Source organism: Aotus nancymaae, unplaced genomic scaffold (assembly GCF_030222135.1).
Source record: "Aotus nancymaae isolate 86718 unplaced genomic scaffold, 86718_ANA_hifiasm-v0.15.2.pri h1tg000022l_1, whole genome shotgun sequence".
NCBI lineage: Eukaryota > Metazoa > Chordata > Mammalia > Primates > Aotidae > Aotus > Aotus nancymaae.
In genome coordinates, this window is record NW_026988435.1 from 33,253,922 (window position 1) to 33,275,341 (window position 21,420).

The window sequence follows — 21,420 nt, forward strand, 5'->3', positions numbered from 1 at the left end:
AGAAAAGGAAGCACTGAGACATCTGGAGCTTTAGGAGAGAGGCACCCAAAATGAGCTAAGACTCGTGGAGGAGGAACTCAGCCACAACATCTCACATGCAATCAATAGAAAGGGAGTCATGGAACTCAAAGCCACAAGCTGTTCCTGTCTTCCAGTCTGATACTGTCTTCCACTGGCCAAAAGCAATATGAAGGCAGAAGGCAAGAGAACCTTTTGATGCAACTCCCTAAAGTCCAAGGAGGTTAGAGGCTGGTGGAGAGTGGATCTGGAGGGGCAAACAGAGAATATCCATCATAGTCACTGAAGAAAAGTGTCCCTTGCTGGAGGAAGCATGGCTTGAGTGATTTCAGATTAGTATCTAGGCGCACAAATGAATACATGTAATGCCCTGTTCATTGCATGTATTCCAGGCTCTCTGCAAGAAGTATTACAGCAATCTGTAAGTAGAGTGAATCTCAGGGCGGTCCCTAAGCACACACCTAGACAGCACGTTCAGAATTGGTTACACTTTCTTGAGCTTGGGAATATGGGAAACATACTCAGGGCCTTCTTTATCTTAATTCTTCACTGAACAAGGTAGCACTCCCTGAATGACTTATAGGAGAATCAAGAGCTTGCTAGAACATAACACTTGCTGTCTATCTAGCTACACAGAGTAGATTTAATTGTAGAAACAGCCATTTGATTCATTCTTAAAATCATATTTGTAAATGACTTCTGTACTTTTACAAAGCACGAGGTTGAATAAACCTATATAGTTGTTTGAAGAGGTTTAATGTGCTAAAAACAGTCCCTCTTACGGGGCCAACATGCTTCAGGATAGTACTTATTTTAAAAATTGATATTAAACAGTGAGGATCTCTTGGTGTCTCCATTTCCTGCATTTGTAAATAAAATAAGTAAAGTTGTGAATCCTTTCTGGCTGACATTCTTTGATTCCCTGTGTTGTTTGACAAGGAATGGGGGCAAGGGAGGGGTTCAGAAAAACCGTTACAGAAACAAGAGGACTCTCCCAGAGGCAGAATAGGAGAAGAATCAATGACGATTTAGGCAAAGAGAAATATTTTTAAATTTTTTTATCCCCCAGAAATTTCCTACTCTGCTTCTCTCTTCACAATCCTCAGGGGTAATAGGAACATTCTATCCCATTTCTCTATTCCTTCAAAGAGAAGTTTAAAATTTTATCTTTGGAGGAGATAGCTATTTGTTAAATAGCTAGCTCTACATTGTAAATTTAACTTGAGGAACAGTTTCATTTTCCCATTATTAGAAAGGGTTACTAGAAAAGGCTAACGTACACATGTGTATGCCAAGAGTCAAACAAAAGAACTAAATTGTCACTGAGCACACATGCCTTTTCACCTTTGGACATCTACATATGCTGTTCCCCTAGTTGGAGTCCTTTCCTTTTTCTTGAAGTCAATTTTCAGGAATGACTTCTCTTACAGATATAAACTCACAGATTTCTTACCCTGTAAAAGTGTCTTTGACCTCTTTAACCTTATTGGTTTTTCTCATTAGAGGAGCTCATAGAATCATGACCCTCTTATTAATAATATTTGTCATGGTTTAGAATTAAGTATGTATTTGTGTGATCATTTAATTCACATCCCTGTGCCTTTCCTACAGTGTGAGCTCCATGAAGACAGACACTGAATACATTAATGTGTATTCAGTGGCCTGCATATAGCAGATACTCATAAGGATTGGAGAGCCATTGAGTGAGGTAAATTTTTGTGCATGATTTTGTAACGTGCTGTAGTGTCCATTTTGTGTTGCAGATGGACATGTTTTCAGAAGAGGTACCGTACATGCCGGGCAAGGGAAGTGTTAGCAAAACTGTTTTGCCATGAATGTTCTGGATTCATGGCAAAACACTAACATGGTATGTGGCTTCCATTCATACTATCTGAGAATAGGTGATTGAGGGTTTTATTTATTTATTTTTCTCTAGAGCAGGATTTCCAAAGCATCTGCACTAAACCTACACTAGGTTTGTGTTCATAATTTCCGCCCTAAAATTCAACCTCAATACCGCTGACATTCTGGGCTGGTTAGTTCCCTGTAGCAGAGGATACCCTGTGCATTGCATGATGTCCAGTAGCACTCCTGACCTCTAACCACTAGATGCCGGTAGCAGCTTCCATCACTCCTACAGCAGAAACAAACAGAAATGTCCTCAGACATTGCCAAATGTCTCCTGGAGGAAAAAAATGACTCGCAGTTGCATACAACTGTTCTAGAGGAGTTGACAGATTCAAATTAATATATAAATGTAATGGAAAGGGTGCTATCGAAATACTAGTGTAAAGTTTTTCCGATATATTTCACAATAAAAAAGACGACTTTGGCACGTTAGTGCTGATTGCAAGGCCCACTAAGATTATCAATTCAAATTGTTGCCATTCTTAATGGTTTTAATTTACAGTTAAAAATCTTCAATCTGTAATCATTCTCTAGGGGTTTTCAAGTAAAAGTTGAGTTTTCATAAATCAAATAAATAAAGAAAATAGGTTAGCATAGGTCAGACTTCTAATGTCTAAAATTTCACTCAGCTTCCCTTCGTTTTTAATTAAGTTTTTTGAATTTGGTTTTGTTTCTCTGCACATATGCTCTCTTTAATGTTGCAATATAAATTAATGTACATTAAAAGCTTGACAAATAGAATTAGGCAAGGTTCTAAAGGAAATTTAATTGCAGCAAATTGAAAATTTTAGGTTAAAAATTACCATTCACAATATATTTCTTATATTTCCTCAAGTATCAGCTCATTACTTTAAGATAATTTAAGAATAATTTTCCAGTAAGTAGATTTATCTTTGCTTTTGATAGCATACTACAGTAGTCTTTCTGGGTGAAACCACTGTTTTGTAAATAAAGGTAGATGAAAGAAAGGGTTAGCAGTTATCCACATCTAGATTATGCAGGCTATTAAGTTGGATGATGGGATATATGCAATATCACTATTAATTTGATTTTGTTCATAAAATCTGACTTCAATTTCTACATCAAAAAAGTGGTTATATTAGATATAACTACCTTCTATTTCGGAGTAACGGCAAAGATATGGTATATAAACCTGTGTATCAAATGACTTGTGTCCAACAAAGAATATTTTAATTTTTAAGTGAATTGGTAAAACCATTAATATATTTTATTTTTAAAATTAGTTTCCCATACATTTATTTCTTCAATAAATGCCAAACACTGTTAAAAAATAATTTCTGTGGGTAGAAAAAAAAACGGATTTTATAATTGTCTTAAAAATACATACCTTTCTATTCTTCATAGCCTTTAATAATTAAATGTACATATACTTTGCCATTATACAGAAATGATTTATTTTTTGACAATATTGCATGGACACTACAAATCTCAGAGAAAAGCATTATTAGAAAAAAAATTATAATTATATATTAGAAGTAACCTAAATGCACTTTTTAGTTTTCTTTACATTCAACTAATTTTCTTAATTCTTGTATGCTAAAAAATACTTATTTAAATTATCATTTAAAAATAAAACAGTTACTTGGCTTAAAAATTACTGAAGTTCAAACTTACAACTTTTGCTCTTGTATTCCTCAGTCCTTTCACACTTCATTTTCATTATTGGGTCATGCATTTGTGTGCCTCTAAATAAGTCACTTTTTTGAGCAGGCTTTTGGGATAAGTGTAGAGACAATTGCAGAACTTGTTTTATTTCCTCAGGAAGAATCTCACATATGAGTGTTTGGTTCATAAGACCAGACTGCGGAACACAAAATGGTTTTCTCAAGTCTACACTAGCTAGAAAGCAATGACTTGGTTTTTTTTTTTTTTTTTGGCCTGAAAAGACCTGTGTGCTGATTTACACACAATTCTATGTCATTTGTATGTGTTTATGTGTATGTGTTATGGTGTAAAAATGAGTCTTTCCATGGGGAATTTTGCCGTATTTCCCTTTGACTATGAATTATGCTGTAGATAGATTTATAAAATATAATGCTAATTTGGATGGTCAGATTGACTTGTAGTGAGATACTGTCTTTCTTTAAAAAGCCCTAAATAAGTTCTTTTTTCTTTTCTGCATATTACTTTTCAGTGGAAATGTCAGCTGCAAGGTTTTCTCAGGCAGCTATAAAGGAGAAGTTGTACTTCTGCACAGGATCTAATATACAACATTCATATTAATGTTTGAAAGAGAGGAAACTAGAAAAAGCCAGCAAAACATTGTAATAATAAACATGAAATAGAAGAAGGCTATCATTAACTCAATTTGTAGCTCACCTTGGCATTTTGCAGATGTGATAGGAGTCTTTAGTTTCAACTCAAAATAGAGAAGTGTGAGTTTGGAAATGAAATATGCCATAGAGTTGTAATGAGTGTTTCCTTTCTCTCAGGAAAAAAAAGGCAAGAAATTGAACAAAAGTTAAAGTTATCTTTTCAGGCATCTCAGAGAAAGAGCGGAACCTTAAACCAAACACACCAATCTTTCACGTTTTCAGGTTTGCTTGCTTTTATGTCTTAAGCCCATGGTAGTAATATAAAATACGGAGTCTAAAGAAATGTGGGCAAATTCGATGTTCAGAACACAGACTGACAAACAACAGTTAGTTATTTCCCTTCAGTCTTATATAATCAATAGTCCTGTTAGATAAAATAGGCTTTTCTAAGAGGACATGATTAGGATTACAGAGGAGTATCTGAGAGATTCAGAGGGGATAGAAAATATTTAAGCGCTATGACTGACCAGACCAAGATAAGCAAAGTAGACTCTAATAACAAATAAAACAACAAAAACATAGTTAAGCAAGTACAAAATTCAAAATCCATGGTAAACAAGAGTACAAAAAATTGGAAAGTATTATCTGAACAGTGGGGAGCTATATATACATATATGAAAGAAGGTTAGATGGAAGAGGGATTGTGATGAAGTGATGAACCAGATATATATGTAGTTATGAAACATTGAGGTCATGACATGAGGAGCTTTATTCTATGGTTTCTGTAAGAAACGCTAAGAACAACTGCTCTGAAACCCAATCACCATAGTGGATAGACTATACTGAACGTGTTATTGGTTTACAGATGATCCGATATGAGGTGAATGTACAATTCCCAACTTACCTATCTTAGAATTTACCTGAAAGACATGCTATTTAACCCTAATGTCTAAAAAAACTTGATTCTTCCCCAATCATTTTTTAAAAATCTTTTAGTGACTCTTGTCATTAGTCAAAAATATTTGCAACAATTTTCTGAGTAAAACATGGCCTCTGCTTCCAAGCATTTCATCCTTAGAGAGGTAAGGTGGTGGTCTTCTGTTTAACAAAGTACCTTATTTGGGTTTCTTAATTTCATAGAAGGACCTCATTCCTACCTTCTGATGTTTAAGGATCTGGCTCTAAGCAGAAATTCACACTTAATGATAACCCATCTTCTCTCTAACTTTCTGCTGCTCACCTTTCGAAAAAGCTCAGACTCAAGGAGCAATCATTACGAATGATGATGAGGTAATGTACAAGCCATCAATTTCTCTAGATACTATATATTTAAGTCTAGATCAAACCAAGCGACTTGAGAGTTCCATACCAAGACGTTCTTTAGAAGTGTTCTTATTAATACGTGGTGCCTTGTCATAGAGTTGTATTGAGCACTTCTGATCTAATTCTAGTATGTTATTTACAACATCACATTGTTTCCCCTTATCAAGATCACAGGATAAATTTCTTTCATGGTTCTTAACCTGAAAAACCTATAATTTGTTTAAGCAACCAGACCTCTGAACTCTGGGATTTGCTCTGTTCCCCTTCTTAATTCAGCTGCTAGGAAGTGCAGATAAAATTTTCTCGTCCACTTTTGGCATCTCTTCAGGGAAACACCCCTGCCTTAGTCTTGCTTCACCTTTACCTCCATTTTCATTACTGTATTTTATCAGATTATAATGTATGTATTTCTGTAAGCCTTTAAAATATTTTTAGAATAAGACAAGCTATAAATATAAGAATGAATAAATGAATAAGTAAATGACAGAGAGGGTGTGAATACATAAATTAAAACTTCATAATCTGAAGGGAGAAGAAAACATCAAATGTTACTTTGCAAAACCCAGAAGTTTATTTGAAGGATGGCTTTACATGAAATGAAAGGGAGTTTGGCCTCCAGGAGGTCAGCAAACTTAGCATGCTCTCCAGGAATTGTTCAGCGATTTTGTCTTTTTAAGCAGCATATCGATAATGTATTCCACTTCACTTTTTGCATCTGATATAAGAGTGAGACTATGAATCTCAAAGTCCCAAATGGTAGGCTGCCTTCCTGGTTTTTATGAGGTTCTCAAAAAGTGAGTGACAGATACCACTCTTTAGTCTTCTTCCCTTGTATGCACATGTACTTAGCCTAACCAAAGGATAACACTCACTCACATTTTTCCAATTAAATTAGGATAATACAAAATGTAATGCCCATAGACTCCAATTATTCTAAATAGTTATGCTATATACCACTCATTTGTAAATGCTAATTTTATTTTTTTTCTAAGAGTCCTAGGCCAGGCATGGTGGCTCACACCTGTAATCCCAGCACTTTGGGAGGGCGAGACAGGTGGATCACCTGAGGTCGGGAGTTTGAGACCAGCATGACCAACATGGAGAAACCCTGTCTCTACTAAAAATACAAAAAATTAGCTGGGAGTGGTGGTGCATGCCTGTAATCCCAGCTACTCGGAGGCGGAGGCAGGAGAATTGCTTGAACCCGAGAGGGGAGGTTGTGGTGAGCCAAGATCGTGCCATTGCACTCCAGCCTGGCAACAAAACAAGAGCGAAACTCTGTCTCAAAAAAAAAAAAAAAAAAAAAAAGAGTCCTTTTAGATATGAAGACATTTTTCCTCACTCAAGTAACCATAGGATAAGTTAAGTTAATCAGAAATATCTAGATAATACAAAGTTAGAAAAGAAAACCCTTCAAGATATGTATAGTTTAACATATTTCTGTTAAGATTTCTTTATCAGTATTTTCCCTGGATGTTAAAATTTCCCTAGATTTGAGTATTTACAACAATAATCCCTCTGGCCTCACCTCCATTTCGCATGTTCACTCTCTCATTTAAGACCTACCTCAAAATTCTCTACAACGGGCATCCTGATTTAAAGAAACCACGCTGATTAGTCTAGTGCTTTTGTATTCTGAAACTTTTACAAATTTTGTTGGTTGGTTACTGTTTCTCATTCATTCAAATATAGGTTTTTAACACCCTTCAAATTAGTTGTATGAGAAAAACAAAGTTGCAAGAAAAAAGCGCTGAGAAGAAGGTTATGAATTGTGGCTTGCTTACTAAGTCTTTATTTCAGTTTAGTTTCTGGGGTCTTAGTATTCTCAGTTGTGAAATGAAAAAGTTGGACTTTAAGATCTTTGAAGGCTCTGCCTGATCATAACCATTATTGTGGTTAATTTATTTATGTATCTTACATAGTTTTATATATGCATATATAATATAAGAAATTATATATATACACATATATGTATTTAAGTCTATGTGTTTTCTACAGTTTTTTCAAATAGATTTCTGGGTCTAATTTCTTTCACTTTACAATTTATTTATCAGGCCAGGCGCGGTGGCTCACGCCTGTAATCCCAGCACTTTGGGAGGCTGAGGCGGGTGGATCACGAGGTCAAGAGATCGAGACCATCCTGGTCAACATGGTGAAACCCCGTCTCTACTAAAAATACAAAAAATTAGCTGGGCATGGTGGTGTGTGCCTGTAATCCCAGCTACTCTGGAGGCTGAGGGAGGAGAATTGCCTGAACCCAGGAGGCGGAGGTTGCGATGAGCTGAGATCGCGCCATTGCACTCCAGCCTGGGTAACAAGAGCGAAACTCAGTCTCGGAAAAAAAAAAAAAAAAGAAAGAAAGAAACTACAATTTATTTATCATTAGTATTCCAAGAAGAGTATACTGCTTAGGCTAAGCTAATGATGAACAATTATTTATAACAATTTTGTTGTGTTTTCTATTAAATTATTTTTTTCTCTAAGGTACTTTGTGTTATCATACTGTCTATTTTCTGACAAACATTCCACAGATGGAGCAAATCATCAATCCTTCCATGTTAATCAGAGCCTGGATGCTGGTGTGTGTTCCCTGTTGTTCAATCTGACCAAGAGGGATATTCTCATGAGAAGCAGAACAGATATTTCAAAATCAGCTGCATGTAGCCTCAGAACATCCTAAAAGCACAACAAATTGGTATGGTCTATGTGGTCCCGATGCCTCCCTGCTCCACACTCCCAGCACTCATAGACATTGCCCTTGTCTGGTTATTCAAAATGCAATGATAGCTTTTTGTATGATTTCCTTCCAGGTAGCATAGGTAAAAGACAGAGAAAAATGCAAATTGGAATCTTAATATATAAATATGAATTTATCTACAATTATATGTATATTATATATGATATATAGTATATATTATAATGTGTGTAATATATATAATATATATGTGATATACAAACTAAAGGATAATTACAATAAATAGCATACAACTGTATATGTATTTGTATATATTTATATATGAATTTATACTACGTAGCATATATTATATACTCAGTATTTTGGGCTGCAGTGTGTATAATATAGGCAATAAATACACTTAATAATATGTATATGCAATGCTTACAACATATATACTAATGGAAATAATCTGTAATAAATGCAGACACACACACATATTATATATTATCTCTATAAATTTATAAAATATGTATGACATGGAGAGAGAGGAGACAGAGACACTAGTCCTAAAATCCTAGGCCACAGGCCTTCAACGTGTTGGCTTCCCTGGGCCATACCGGAAAAAGATAAATCGTCTTGGGCCATACGTAAAATACATTAACACTAAGGATAGCTGATGAGCTTAGAAAAAAGGTTTGTGTCTATGATATCTGCCACCACAGATAAGCAAAAACGTCTTCAGATTCAAAGGGTTGGACACTCATGGCCTAGGTCTTCTGTTGCAAAGCGGAAAACTGAAATATAAAAAGTGTATTGTTATTGTTGCTTCTGTAGTTGCTGCTTTTATTTTAAAACCCATTGCTTTAGGCCAGGCACAGGGGCTCAGGCCTGTAATCTCAGCACTTTGGGAGGCCGAGGCTGGTGGATCACAAGGTCAAGTGACCAAGACCGTCCTGGCCAAAAGAAAGAAACCTCGTCTCTACTGAAAATACAAAAATTAGACTGGCGTGGTGGCACACACCTGTAGTCCCAACTACTTGAAAGGCTGAGGCAGGAGAATTGCTTGAACCCGGGAGGCAGAGTTTGCAGTGAGCCGAGATTGTGCCACTGCACTCCAGCCTGGAGACAGAGTGAGACTCCGTCCCTGAATAAATAAACAAATAAATAAATAAAACTGTTGCTTTAAAGACCACAGCAGTATTTACAGCCTGAACCTGAGAGTTGAGATAAATGTGTGATAGTACAAGAATTCAGCTCCATCTTTTCTCCCTTTCAAATTGAGAAACCTGGAGTCAAGGTAAGAGGACAATAAAATCCCTTAGATTTGGAGAAAGCCTGTGCCCACAGGCAGTTGGGTCTCTGGGAGTGGAGAACCACAGTGTACAATTTGCCATTCAAGGTGCCACCAGGAAAGCCGAGATGATGGCAGGATAAACTTGGACAGAAAGAGCCTGAGATAACAAGCAGGACTTGAAGGTCACTTGGAGTGGGTGCTGCTGTGTGAGCCAGAAATTCCACCCTGAAGAGGCGCTGGGCAAGCACCAGCTAAGTGAAAGACCAGATGGAAAATGCACTGAGTCTTGAAGGATGAGCAGCAGCAGAGTGAGTCACATGGGGCCCAGTCAGGAATGTGGGCAGTGAATGCAATGCATTAGAGGCTGATACCCAGGACCTGGTGGGACAAGCTACCCCCCAGTGGATGTCCTGGAGGAATGACAGCAAATGATTCTCCTTTAATGTCTTTTATCTCTATAGGGAGAAGAGAGAAAATAGATGCATAAAAAATTTACATTAGAAATAGCGAGGAAACTCCCACTGGGGCCACATCAAGGTCCTCACTTTGATGTGTGCCAATTAAGATTAATTACAGGGAAGCAAAGTTCCACACACTGGATGCTGTGGCTATAAATGTTGAATGTAATACAGCTGCACATCTTCATGCAGCCTATCAGTGCATCCCAATGACAATAAAATAACGCAGATACTGTGGAAGGGATTACAGATATGGAGATCGGCAGAGGCACCCAGGTACTTGCTCACCGCTCACTACTCTCTGGCAAAGGGTTGGATTTACCAGGAGGTTATATGACATGGCCAAGGTAAGAACACCAGAAGTGGAAGCACTCTCATTCTAGTGCACTTTTCACTACAGCAATCTGCAGGCAAATGTCTGCTTCAATAATCTAGAATCTACAGAATTTATCCTTAACCAATAGTTGTTAAATTGGACAAAACACATTAATGGAAATGAAAGTGAAAGAAAACTTTCACCCATGATTCTACCATCTTAATAAAGACAATAAACTTCCCTTTTCCACATTAACTAAAAGTTATTATCTATAAGCAAGAATGAACTGTATATATTCCCAATCCAATGTATGTAAAACCATACACTACGGTCTATATTATTTTGTATGCATTTTTTACTTATTTCTTCTTAAGGATCATATTTAGCAAATGCTTCATTTCTTAAGTAACGTCTTCTCAGTTAGAAAGGTTAGAATGGCTATTATAAAATAGACAAAAAAATAATAATAATAACAAATGCTGGCAAGGATATAGTGAAAAGACAACTCTTACATGCTGCTGGCAGCACTGTAAATTAGTGCAATCATTATGGAAAGCAGTGTGTAGGTTGCTTAAAAAACTAAAAATAGAACTGTCATATGATCCAGCAATCTCACTTCTGGTATATATATCCACAAGAATTGAAATAAGCATGTTGAAGAGATCTGCAGTCCAGTTCATTGCAACATTATCCACAGTAGCCAAGATACAGAGTCAACCTGTGTCCATTAGTGGATGAATGGATAAAGAAAATGTGGTACACAATGGAATACTATTCAGCCACAAAACAGAATGAAATTTTGTCATTTGCTGAAACATGAATAAACCTGGAGGACATACTGTTAGTTTCTTAACCATTCCCTCCTGTTGAACATTTAGATGATTCGCAATCATTTATAAAGGTTCCTGCCAACTCAGTGGACATGAATGGAAACAGCCTTAGGGTTCAAATATATCCTAAGAACAAAAGAAACAGCATTGCCCAGAATTCAAAAGGCAAATATTGCCTTTAGACTTGAAGAATGGCTCTATGTGATTAATCCATCTGTAGGAGATAAAGTACAGTAACTTCATACAATATAATAGCCAGGTCATCAGAGTGCAATATCTGTTTATGGATTGCTAACGTATGTAATTCAACATTTTAGAAGTTTAAAATTTAGGAACAAAGAAAACCTTTAAAAGTCATATTTGACTCCTCACAATGAAAGAAAATAAAAATACTTGATTTTTACCATCCTTTCCCCAATCTGCATTATGACGTGGTTTTTCTTAAGCTCTGGGAATTAAGTATTGATTTTTAAAGGCACATTTAGACAATTTTGCTAAGGAAAGTAATGTGTGTAAATAGTTTCCTGTGACTTTTCATTTAAAGACATCAGCACTTAAAGCCTCTAACAGAATATGTTACAATGCTTGAATCAATATTCAACAGTAAATTATATTTAAATACAAAAAGTGTAATAGTTGAAGACCAAGATGCTAATGAATAGAAACAGCTAATGTCTGATTTTCTACTCACTGCAGAATTCTAAAGAAGATGTATAACCATCAGATTAGCAATTTTTATATAAAGCTTATTTCTTCAATGATTTTTTTCAACACTCTATATTGTTGTCTTTAAGGACAGTCTTAGAAAAGCCTGCATGTAGCGTGTTGTATGGAATGAACAAGAGTTTTTCCCTTTTTTTTCCTTGATACAGCTGTAGATCTTAATGTACTGCAGAGTAAGTAGAAACAGTAACAGAAGAATCCTTGATATGAGTTGAATCTTTTTAAAACAGGCTTTATTTCTTAGCACAGCTTTAGATTTACAGAGAAATTGAGAATACAGTACAGAGAGTTCACATATACTCCACATCTCCTTTCCCCTGTTATTTTTTACATTAGTATGGTCCAGTGTTAAAATGAATAAATCAGTAATAATAAATTATTATAAAGTAAAGTAAATCTTTATTCAGAGTCCTTGGTTTTTACCTAGTGTCATTTTGTTGCTGTTGTTACGGGATCGTATTCAGGATAGCACATTACACTTTTCTCATTAAGTCTTCTTAGGCTTCTCTTGGCTGTGACAGTTTTTCAGATTTTCCTTGTTTTTCATGACTTTAGTGGTTTTGATCAATATTCGTCAGCTATTTGCAAAATGCTACTCTGTTGGAATTTGTCTGATGTTTTCTCATTATTAGAGTAGGGTTCTAGGCTTTGGGGAGGAAGACCAGATAGGTAACATAACCTTTGCTTCACCTATTATCAGTGTCAATACTATCAGCATAACCTACCACTGCTGATGCTAACCTGGATCTCCTGGCTCTTCTGCTGAGGCGATTTGCCTATTCTCCCTACCTATTTATTTAATCATTTATCTTTATCAGTATGCACTCATGGGAGCATTTCTTCACTTTCCGACACTATAAGATCCTTCAGAATCATCTTATGTATCTCTTTTCCCATTCCTAGAATAATAGATTTTTCTGAGGAGCCCTGGGTGCCAGGAGTGCTCATTGTTACTGGGGTGTCATTGTTCCTAAGCCCTCTCAGCAGACAGAGGGAGGAAATACATGTGTGTGTATACTAACCATTGAATTTCTGTTAAATAAAAACACACAGGCACAATTCTGATATAAAAATCTGCATTATCACACTCCTCTTAAAACATTACTAAGTAGAAATTTTTAGACAGTTGATAGGCTATTGTATGATTGTTTTATTTTGTACTTTTCTTTACCTAGCCAGGATACCAGTAAACTAGTAACTAATCCCAGCACTTTGGGAGGTCGAGACTGGTGGATCACCTGAGGTCAGGAGTTCGGGACCAGTCTGACCAATATGGTGAAACCACGTATGAAAAAAAAAAAAAAGACATAGCATGTGCTAACCTTTCAAATTTAACTGGTCTATTTGATGAATGTGCCAAATAACGTTTTAAATAGTTAAAAGAAAAGGCTTTAAAGCTGTGGATGGTGTTTCTATGAGATTAACTTGTGGCCAGTAGGAGTTTACTTATTATTTAGTCAATATCACTGCTTGTTAATTTCAATTTGTGACTAATCTTACCTTAGATTTCATTGTGTACTTTTAAAAATCCCTAAAGTTTTAATACAAAAAAGTAAAATATTGTCCAAGTAACCCAGGAAAGTTATTCTAAAGATTTTATTTTTTTTCAGTAGTTTATAAATAACTGAGATTATAAATTAAATATTTTTACTTCTTTCCTTTTTAAAAATTTTTCTCTCCAGGATTAACTATTTTTCTAATTGCTGTATTATTTTTAACAATTTAATTATTTTAAATAAAGTAATTGGAAAATAGTGCTGGCATAATAAGTAGGGAGTTTCCAATTTGATACAAGAATTTATCTCAGTAGTAAATCAAGATAAGATATTAACACAATTCATTAGTTAGAATACATTCCTTTTAATTTGAATGTTTTTGTTTCCCCATGAAAATTAATCATTTGAAAAATCAGATATTTTAAAATAAAGAATAGGTTAAAATTTAAATACAGATAGATCTTTAATTTATCACAAATTGCATTCCTAGAAAAGATAAGTCTAATATGAATTTTCAATTTAAAACAATGTTAAAAAGCAAATCTAGTGGGGAAAAAGGAGAAAAAGAAAAGGAAAATGCCCCCAGATCACATTTTAAATGAATAAAATGGTAAACTGATCTTTCGAATAGATTATGTGGCTTTAAGAATTTTTCTAAATAAAAAGTAGCAATAAGTATTAAACATCTAAGTATACTTTTTTTTAAAAGAAAAAATATTTATTAATCATGCAAAATATCTGGCACCATGCTAAGTGTCAATTTTTTTTTAATTTTAATTTTAAGTTCCAGGGTACATGTGCAGGTTGTTACATAGGTAATCGTGTGCCATGGTAATCTTAAACCTTTAAGAAAAAGTTCTGAAATCGGGAATGGCAGACTCTGACTTAGACTGAAGCAGCTGCAGGAATATGTAAGGCCATGTGACTTTGGATATGTGTGCTGAAATTTCAGTCATTTTACTGGCTGATGTTTCCTCAGGTGTCTTCTAGGGAGCATGAGTTGAGTGGGACATTAATAGCTGTGATTCAAATAAGGGTCTTCCAAATATTAAAATGTGAAAGACATAGGGTTAAACAAACAAACAAGAAAAACCAGAGTGTTTGTTTGTTTTGCTGCAGAATTTCAAAGAGCCTTTACTAATGACCAACGTGCCTCATGAATCTCCAAGTAAGAACATTTCCCCATGCTTACTTGATCAAATAGGTGATTCTAGAGCAGAAAACTCTTACCTTGTTCATTAACAGAGAGAGAGAGAGAAAAAATTTTCCTCAAGATAGAAGATATACCATGCATTTTACATATGATGTTTTTCATCCTTATGATAAACCATAAATTTGGTATTATTTTCTCTCCTAGAGATAACAAAACTGAGGGTAAAAAATTAAATAATCTTCTCAGTGTGAGTCAGTTGGAAAAAGGCAGCTGCAAATATGAATCCCCTTCTCCCTGGATTCCTCCATTACACTTTCTTCTAGTCTAAACAGCTTTGGGAAAATTCTAGAATATAAGTGATATTTCTTATGTTGTATGGATAATTGTCAGTGAAACAACAAAAGAGGATTGAGACATTACCACCACCACTATCTCCATCAATCCTTCCTCTAAACCCAGCCCAGTTAACTGTACACTCTAACAACAAACAGTGTGTTTGCTGGGCACAGGCAGGTAGTAAGGCTTCCTCTCCAACTTGATTGCATTCTTTGTACCCTTTCAAAAGAGAAATTCTGGAGAGTCCACTGATACTACTGGTTTTTCTCTTTGTTAATTGCCTCACATATAAATCACACTCATTTTTAAGTAATTTAGTCACCCTGAATAACCAAGAGCAAGAGTTTATTTCTTATATTTGATTTCCACTTAGTATACACAGTGAAAGTGGAAAGATCTGCTCCTTTACAGAAACATGTTAACATTAGTCAGGCACTCCCTTTCATGTAACACTATCAGATATTTTCTCTCTAGATTTTTCCAGTGCCCATTGGAATTTTCAAGTTCATGTTAGGACCAATATAGCGTATACTAAAATGAAATCCAATAGAGGAGAAACAAACTCTTGCTCTTAGTTATTCAGGGCAACAAAATTACTCAAACTAATAAAGTAAGTGTTATTCATTGTTTGAATACACAGTTACACTGTGCATACTTAAGCATACATAAGTCCGTACACAATATGGCATAATTTAATGCAAGGAGCTCAAAACCTGAGACCAGAATAGCTAGTTTCAATTTCTGGTATTTCTACCAGTAACAACTGAACTTATGCAAAGTCACGATCTCAATGAAAACCAGAGATCACAAACCTTACAAGAAAAGTAGCTACAGTTGAGGTCTGTAGAATGTTAACATTAGGCCCAAAAATCAATATTAAATAAAAAGATGAATGACAGCTAAAATTGTTAAGGGAAAAGATCTGCTCATTTGCAGAAACATGTTAACATTAGTCAGGCACTTCCTTTTATATCACACTATCAGATAACTTCTCTTTAGATTTTTCTGGTGCCCATTGGAGTTTTCAAGTTCATGTTAGGACTAACATGATTTTGGAGACACAGGTGCTTCTCTCAGAGTGACTCTACCTCCAGCCAAAGAGGTCTTCCTAAACACAGGCAACTCTCCTCTGAGTTTCTGTTCCAGGTTTGGCAGCATGAACCCAGTCTCTGCACTATGCATTTGGATGCCAGAATCTATTCCAAGTTGACTATGCAATTGATATAATAAATCAGTGGCAGAACATTAACTGAAAACTGTTCAAGAATAATATTTGAAAAAAATTTTTAAAGTGTCCATCTTGAAAATCTGATGAAAAACTTCAGCAATATAGATTGCAATTGCCAGAATGCAAACCTCAAGGGGCAGAAGATGCCCATTTTATTCACTGTTGTACATCCTGCAATTTTATGTGTGTCTGGATCATGGTGGGAAGTAGGAACTCAAATAATATTTGTTGAATAGAAGTGAATATTAAAATGATGAAAAAATTAAGTGCCTAAAAATAAAGTCATGGGTCTGCACACACTTAAGCAAAAATATGAACAAATAAACACATTACTTGACTTTGGGGACATTTGGGTTAAAATATCCAAATGTGATGCTACAGCCAAGGTAATGATTGACATAAAATAATTTTGGACCACTCCTAAGGAAATAAAAGCATGTGAACAATGATATTGTCACTATCACTATCACTTTCCATACTATTCATATAAATCTCCACAATAATTCTATTTATGTGATGTATTTAACTACATAATAGTAACATATTTATTTGGTGGTTTTTTGGTAATTTGAGAAATTAGTGTATTTCATCTTCCCTTGTGAAATAGGAAAGGCTGATATCATTACTGCTAGTTCACAGATGAAGAGATTTAGGCTCAAGGATGTTAAAGGTCTTATAAAGATACACCAGATCAACTCTTAAGTCTCTGTTTAGGAAGAAAATGTAAATAATTTTAAAAAAATAGAAGTAAAAACAAAATACAACAATAATAATACAACAAATGTATCCAGATATTACTCAAAGTCCTTTCACATTGAGCTCTTACCAATGACATTGTGAGGTTTGCAGTGGTTTTAGTTCAGTTTCTCAGATGTAACAGCAGTGGCCTGGTAAGACTAAATGATCTTCACTCACTCATCTATGTATCTAGTAAATTGTGGAGGTGGAACTCAAACCTATACTTTCTGACACCAAAACATACCTCAGAAAGCCTGGCTGCCCACTGCTCAATTCTTAATCCTGTTTTTACCATGACTTCTATAATTGTGTGTTGAGATAATGCACAAAAATATACTATCTAACTGTGTCTTTCTGTATTCATTATTATAAATATTACACATCTGCCCTAGAAATTGCATATGCAGTTGGAATTTTTCTTTTCATTAATGGTGGTGGGTGGGACACATCTACCAAGGTTACCTAGATCCTGTTCTAACCCTTAGCTTTAAGTCAGCCAGCCAATTAAGGAGGACATTTGTGCTTGTGAACCTCACAGACCAACTAATTGCATGTGTCAACTAACTGGTTGTTGATATACACTAGTGTAGACAGAAAGGCAGGAATGACCCCAGCAGCTCCTCACAATTCCCAGCAGCCAGAGATATTACTCTTCTATGCAAGATGCTGGGAAACTTCTTGAGTGCAGTAGAAATGTTAAGGGCACCACTACCCTACTGACCTCCTCTGTCTCTTAACTGTTGCATAAGATTATAAACTTTCCAACAGACATTCACAATGTATGCTCAAATCATGTGTATATGTGAACTTGGTGCCCTCTCAAATATTTAGTATGCATAAATTTCATCTTAGCTTTTATCCTTTTCTCCAAAGCTGAAGCTTAAGCAAACACTTTGACAAGAAAAGTAGACCAGTAATTAATTCATTCAAGCATTTGAGTGTCCTCCCTCTATGAGGACACAGTACTAAGTGCCTAGGGATTTTGCTAGACTTTGAATATTTTAAGTTGCTAAAAAACATGCAAGTTAATAATCTAGAGTCCCTTTTTGTTGGTTGGTTGGTTGTTTACTTGATCAGTCGGTTGCTTGGATGGTTGGTGGTTTGTTGGAAAGAAGGATGGGTCAGGACATAATAAAGAATACAACTCTTTCTTTTTCGTTACATACACTCATGCACACACATAAACTTTGGCTTAGTCTCCAACCCCTTTATTGTTAATTTTTTGCATTCAATTTTTCCCTTGACAGACACAAAGAACTCACTGTAGAGAAACAGGTTTCTTCTGAGCTAAAGCTGGTTTCCACAGTGCTAAATTGCTCATTTAAAAGCATGAATTGGACCTTAGGTGCATACAGGGCAACTGTGCTCATGCCAGCCACAGGTCACTCAAAGTCTGAAGGAGTAAGACATTTGTATGACACATAAACAACACCAGGCCATGCCATGCCATTTTATGCATTTTGGTTTTCATTTGGAAAAAAGAAAATGTCATTATCCTGTGGCACATATTTTTAAAGTCAGTGGACTGTGTTGGTTGCTTTCACTTTGAAAACTACTTTTACGTGGATGATTGTGATTGCTTGGAGCTTAGATAAACACTCAGGTCCATGAACAAATGTGTCTCAAAGCATCCTTTACCCTTCTCCTCCTTGAGTTTCTTTAGATGTGGAGGATATAAGAAGGAAAATGCTCCCTTATGTTTGCTATACATGGAGGAGGGACATTGGCTAGCATAGTCGTTTCTAGCGTTCCAAGATTTATCTCTTTCAAAACGTAAAACACACAAGCAAAACACCAATTAAGTTAACAAGAATTAGAAATTATAACACACACTCATTACTTACTTTGTATTGTTCAGAATGTATATATATTTTAAATCAGGGTGAATAGAGTTGATTGCATTCCCCAAAACCCAGGATGTTAAACCTAGAACTTATCTCAGATAAGGGATATTTTAGTTCTGTATAGTAGTAAGTTTTTTTAAAAAATAAATACTTTGAGACTGTTTTAGTAAAGACCCTAAATTATCCAATACAATGCACATTAAAATTACCTATAGCCTGGAAAAAACATGTCTGAAGTAAAAGTTAGCATTTGGGATCTGCAGTTCAAAATAGTAGTACATTTCTATTTTTCTTTTAATGGGCATGTTCAGTGATCAAAAAATAAAACGCACTATGTTCCAATTTTTTAAAGGGGCTGACTAATGGCAGGTCAGAGCTAGTATAGTAACTGAAAAATTTCAACTGCTCAGGAAGCGTCACTATGCCAGTGCCTTGCCCGGCTCCTGGCATATTCTGTTAGTTCCTGGAAAGGGTGTGAGTTAGACGTCCTCAGAGATCAGGGCTTCACTCTTGCTGTTGAAAGTGGAAGATGGGAGAAGCTAAGAGACCCATGTGATGTCAGGACTTCACCTGTGGCTCCCTCAGTGACTGTGTCTCTAAGAGCCCTATGGGTTGGGAACGGAGGAGGGCAAATGAGATTAAGAGAACGATAAGTGGGTTTAGTTTGAAAGGTGAACAGCTGTGTCAACCCTCAAAGCTCAGGAACTGTCCTATGCAGCCACAGACCAAACCTTGGTGGTGGGTGCTGTACATTCATGGCCGTGAGTCCATGCCCCTTCCACTGTCTTTGCCTTTTGCAATCTTTGGGCTGCCCACATTCAGCCCTCCAGTGTGTGTTTTTTATCCATTTGAGATCAGAGCCCTGAATCTCCCAGGAAGTTATCTGGACTGGGAACTGAATCTCGCTCAGTGGCGGGCAGGCGGGCAGATTAGGGAGTAAGTGGGAAGAAACTTAAGTGTCTGCTGATGTTGCTAACTGACCGTCCTTCTCACTCCTCGAACCTTCAGCGAGAAGTCATAGCTGGACTCTGCCCCAATCTAGTGGAACCCTTCAGACTTGGCAGACCGCATGTGGAAGAATCCAACTTAGGCATTAAAACTTGGAGGCTCCAGGGTAACAGGCTCTAGGACATTCCCACGTCCCTAGTGGTCCCTGCAGTCTACTCTTGAGATTCGTACATACTTGCTAGTGCCCAGAGCCCTGGTTGTCAGGCACTTGGGCTGCGGATCTGGACTGCCGGACGCCCACCCAGGCGTCTGGGAGAGCTCATTTCTGCGCCCAGCTCGGGTGGCTGCAGCGGCGCGCTATCCCTTGCCCAGAGTCGGGGTGCTGGTCCCTGTGAGCCTGGATCCCCGCACTATCGCCCGCGTTCCTGGACCCCAGATTGAAAAACCCACCAACTGTACCTCCCAGGGAAGCTCGACACCCTCCAGGAGGAAAGCAGTGACTCGGCTCCCCGTTTTTTGTGTAGCCTCCCGTGCGCACTGACCTCCACGGTCCCCAGCTCCTGCCCCTGCGCCGGCGCGCGCTGCCTCGCCCGGGACCCGCTACACCCGCCTGGGCGCGGGGAGCGACCGCGTCTCCCGAGCAGGCAGCCTGGGGCTCACTCACCGATCCTGAGTACTTGCGGGGCGGTCTGAGGGAGGATGTAGCAGAGGAAATAGAGGAGTGCCCAGCTGGTGTCCCTGGTCCAGAGCCCGGGCTGGGCGAGGAGTGTGCCGAGCTCCATCTTCCTCGCTTCTTAATTCATGCCGAGATACAGCCGCTGCCACACGCCCGAGAGATGCACCCAACTTGGGCCGGGTCCCCGCTTCATCCTCTCTGGATTCTCCGGTTCCAACCACGCGGCGCGCTCCCCACGAAACGAGCTCGAGGGAACCCGCGTGGGAACGCAGAGCTGGCTGGCAAGGCTGAGCTCGCTCGGGGCTCCTCGGTGCGGTCGCTAGCCCATCACCGCTCCTCCTCCTCCTCCTCCATGGGCCGCGGACCGCGGAGGATTAGCGCGCTCCGGCTCCCGGAGCCCAGAGACCAGCTGAGGAAAGTTGCTGCCCCGATCTGCGGGAACGTCTCCCTCATTCGTCCTCTGGTCAGGTGCAAAAGTGGGGGGTAGGTGCAGACAGAAGAGGGGAAAGAGGGAAAGAAGACTAACGAAGAAGCAGCGAGGGTACTGGGTGAGTTGGTGCAGGGACTCTGAGCAACCCTGATGAGCTTCAGCAGGTTAACTGGGAGCGGAGCCACGTTCTTGATTTCCTCAATCCTTGCTTTCCTCCTCCCCTCGCTGGCCCCACCCTTTATTTACTGCCCGCCCCAACCCCACTGATCAAGATAGGCGCGCGCTCGCGCGCGCGCGCGGACACACGCACACACACACACACGCACACACGCACACACACGCTCTTTTTCTCTCCCTCAACTTTGCGTTCTGCTGCTGGGAAGTCGATCGAGTGTTGCATTCTCTAGACAGATCAAATCTAAACTATTGGTCCGAGCAGAGACAGCCTCTGCTGTCCGCTCTGAGTGTCAGGGAAGCCTCCTTGGTAATGTCTCTGCGCACCTGTTAAGGGGTCTTACAGCCAGCCAGCTATGTCCCATCATTTAACGGAAAATCGCCTCCAATATTTGGAAAATATCGGGGCTCCTGTTTTAGCTCTGACAAGGATGCAGAAGAATAGGAGAAGGAAGAGAGGAATGAGAAAGCTTCAGTACTCCAAGATTATAGTGGCTTCTTTCCTTTTTGGACCCGAGATAATCTCTTGCAAATTGCTTCCATTTACACGTGCCACTGAGATAGAAACAGCCTC

At 37.8% G+C, this 21,420-nt stretch overlaps 1 protein-coding gene across 7 annotated transcripts in view; it reads right to left on the reverse strand.

The window, feature by feature from the left end:
- Nucleotides 1-20,901, reverse strand: part of GRIK1 (glutamate ionotropic receptor kainate type subunit 1) — a 391,291-nt gene extending 370,390 nt beyond the window's left edge. For all 7 annotated transcript variants that reach the window (XM_012446637.3, XM_012446602.3, XM_012446619.3 and 4 more), the window contains exon 1: nucleotides 20,231-20,901. In XM_012446637.3, the coding sequence (XP_012302060.1) occupies nucleotides 20,231-20,348 (118 nt within the window). In that variant the 5' untranslated portion in view covers nucleotides 20,349-20,901. The remainder of the gene's footprint in view (nucleotides 1-20,230) is intronic.
- Nucleotides 20,902-21,420: the final 519 nt, after the last annotated feature.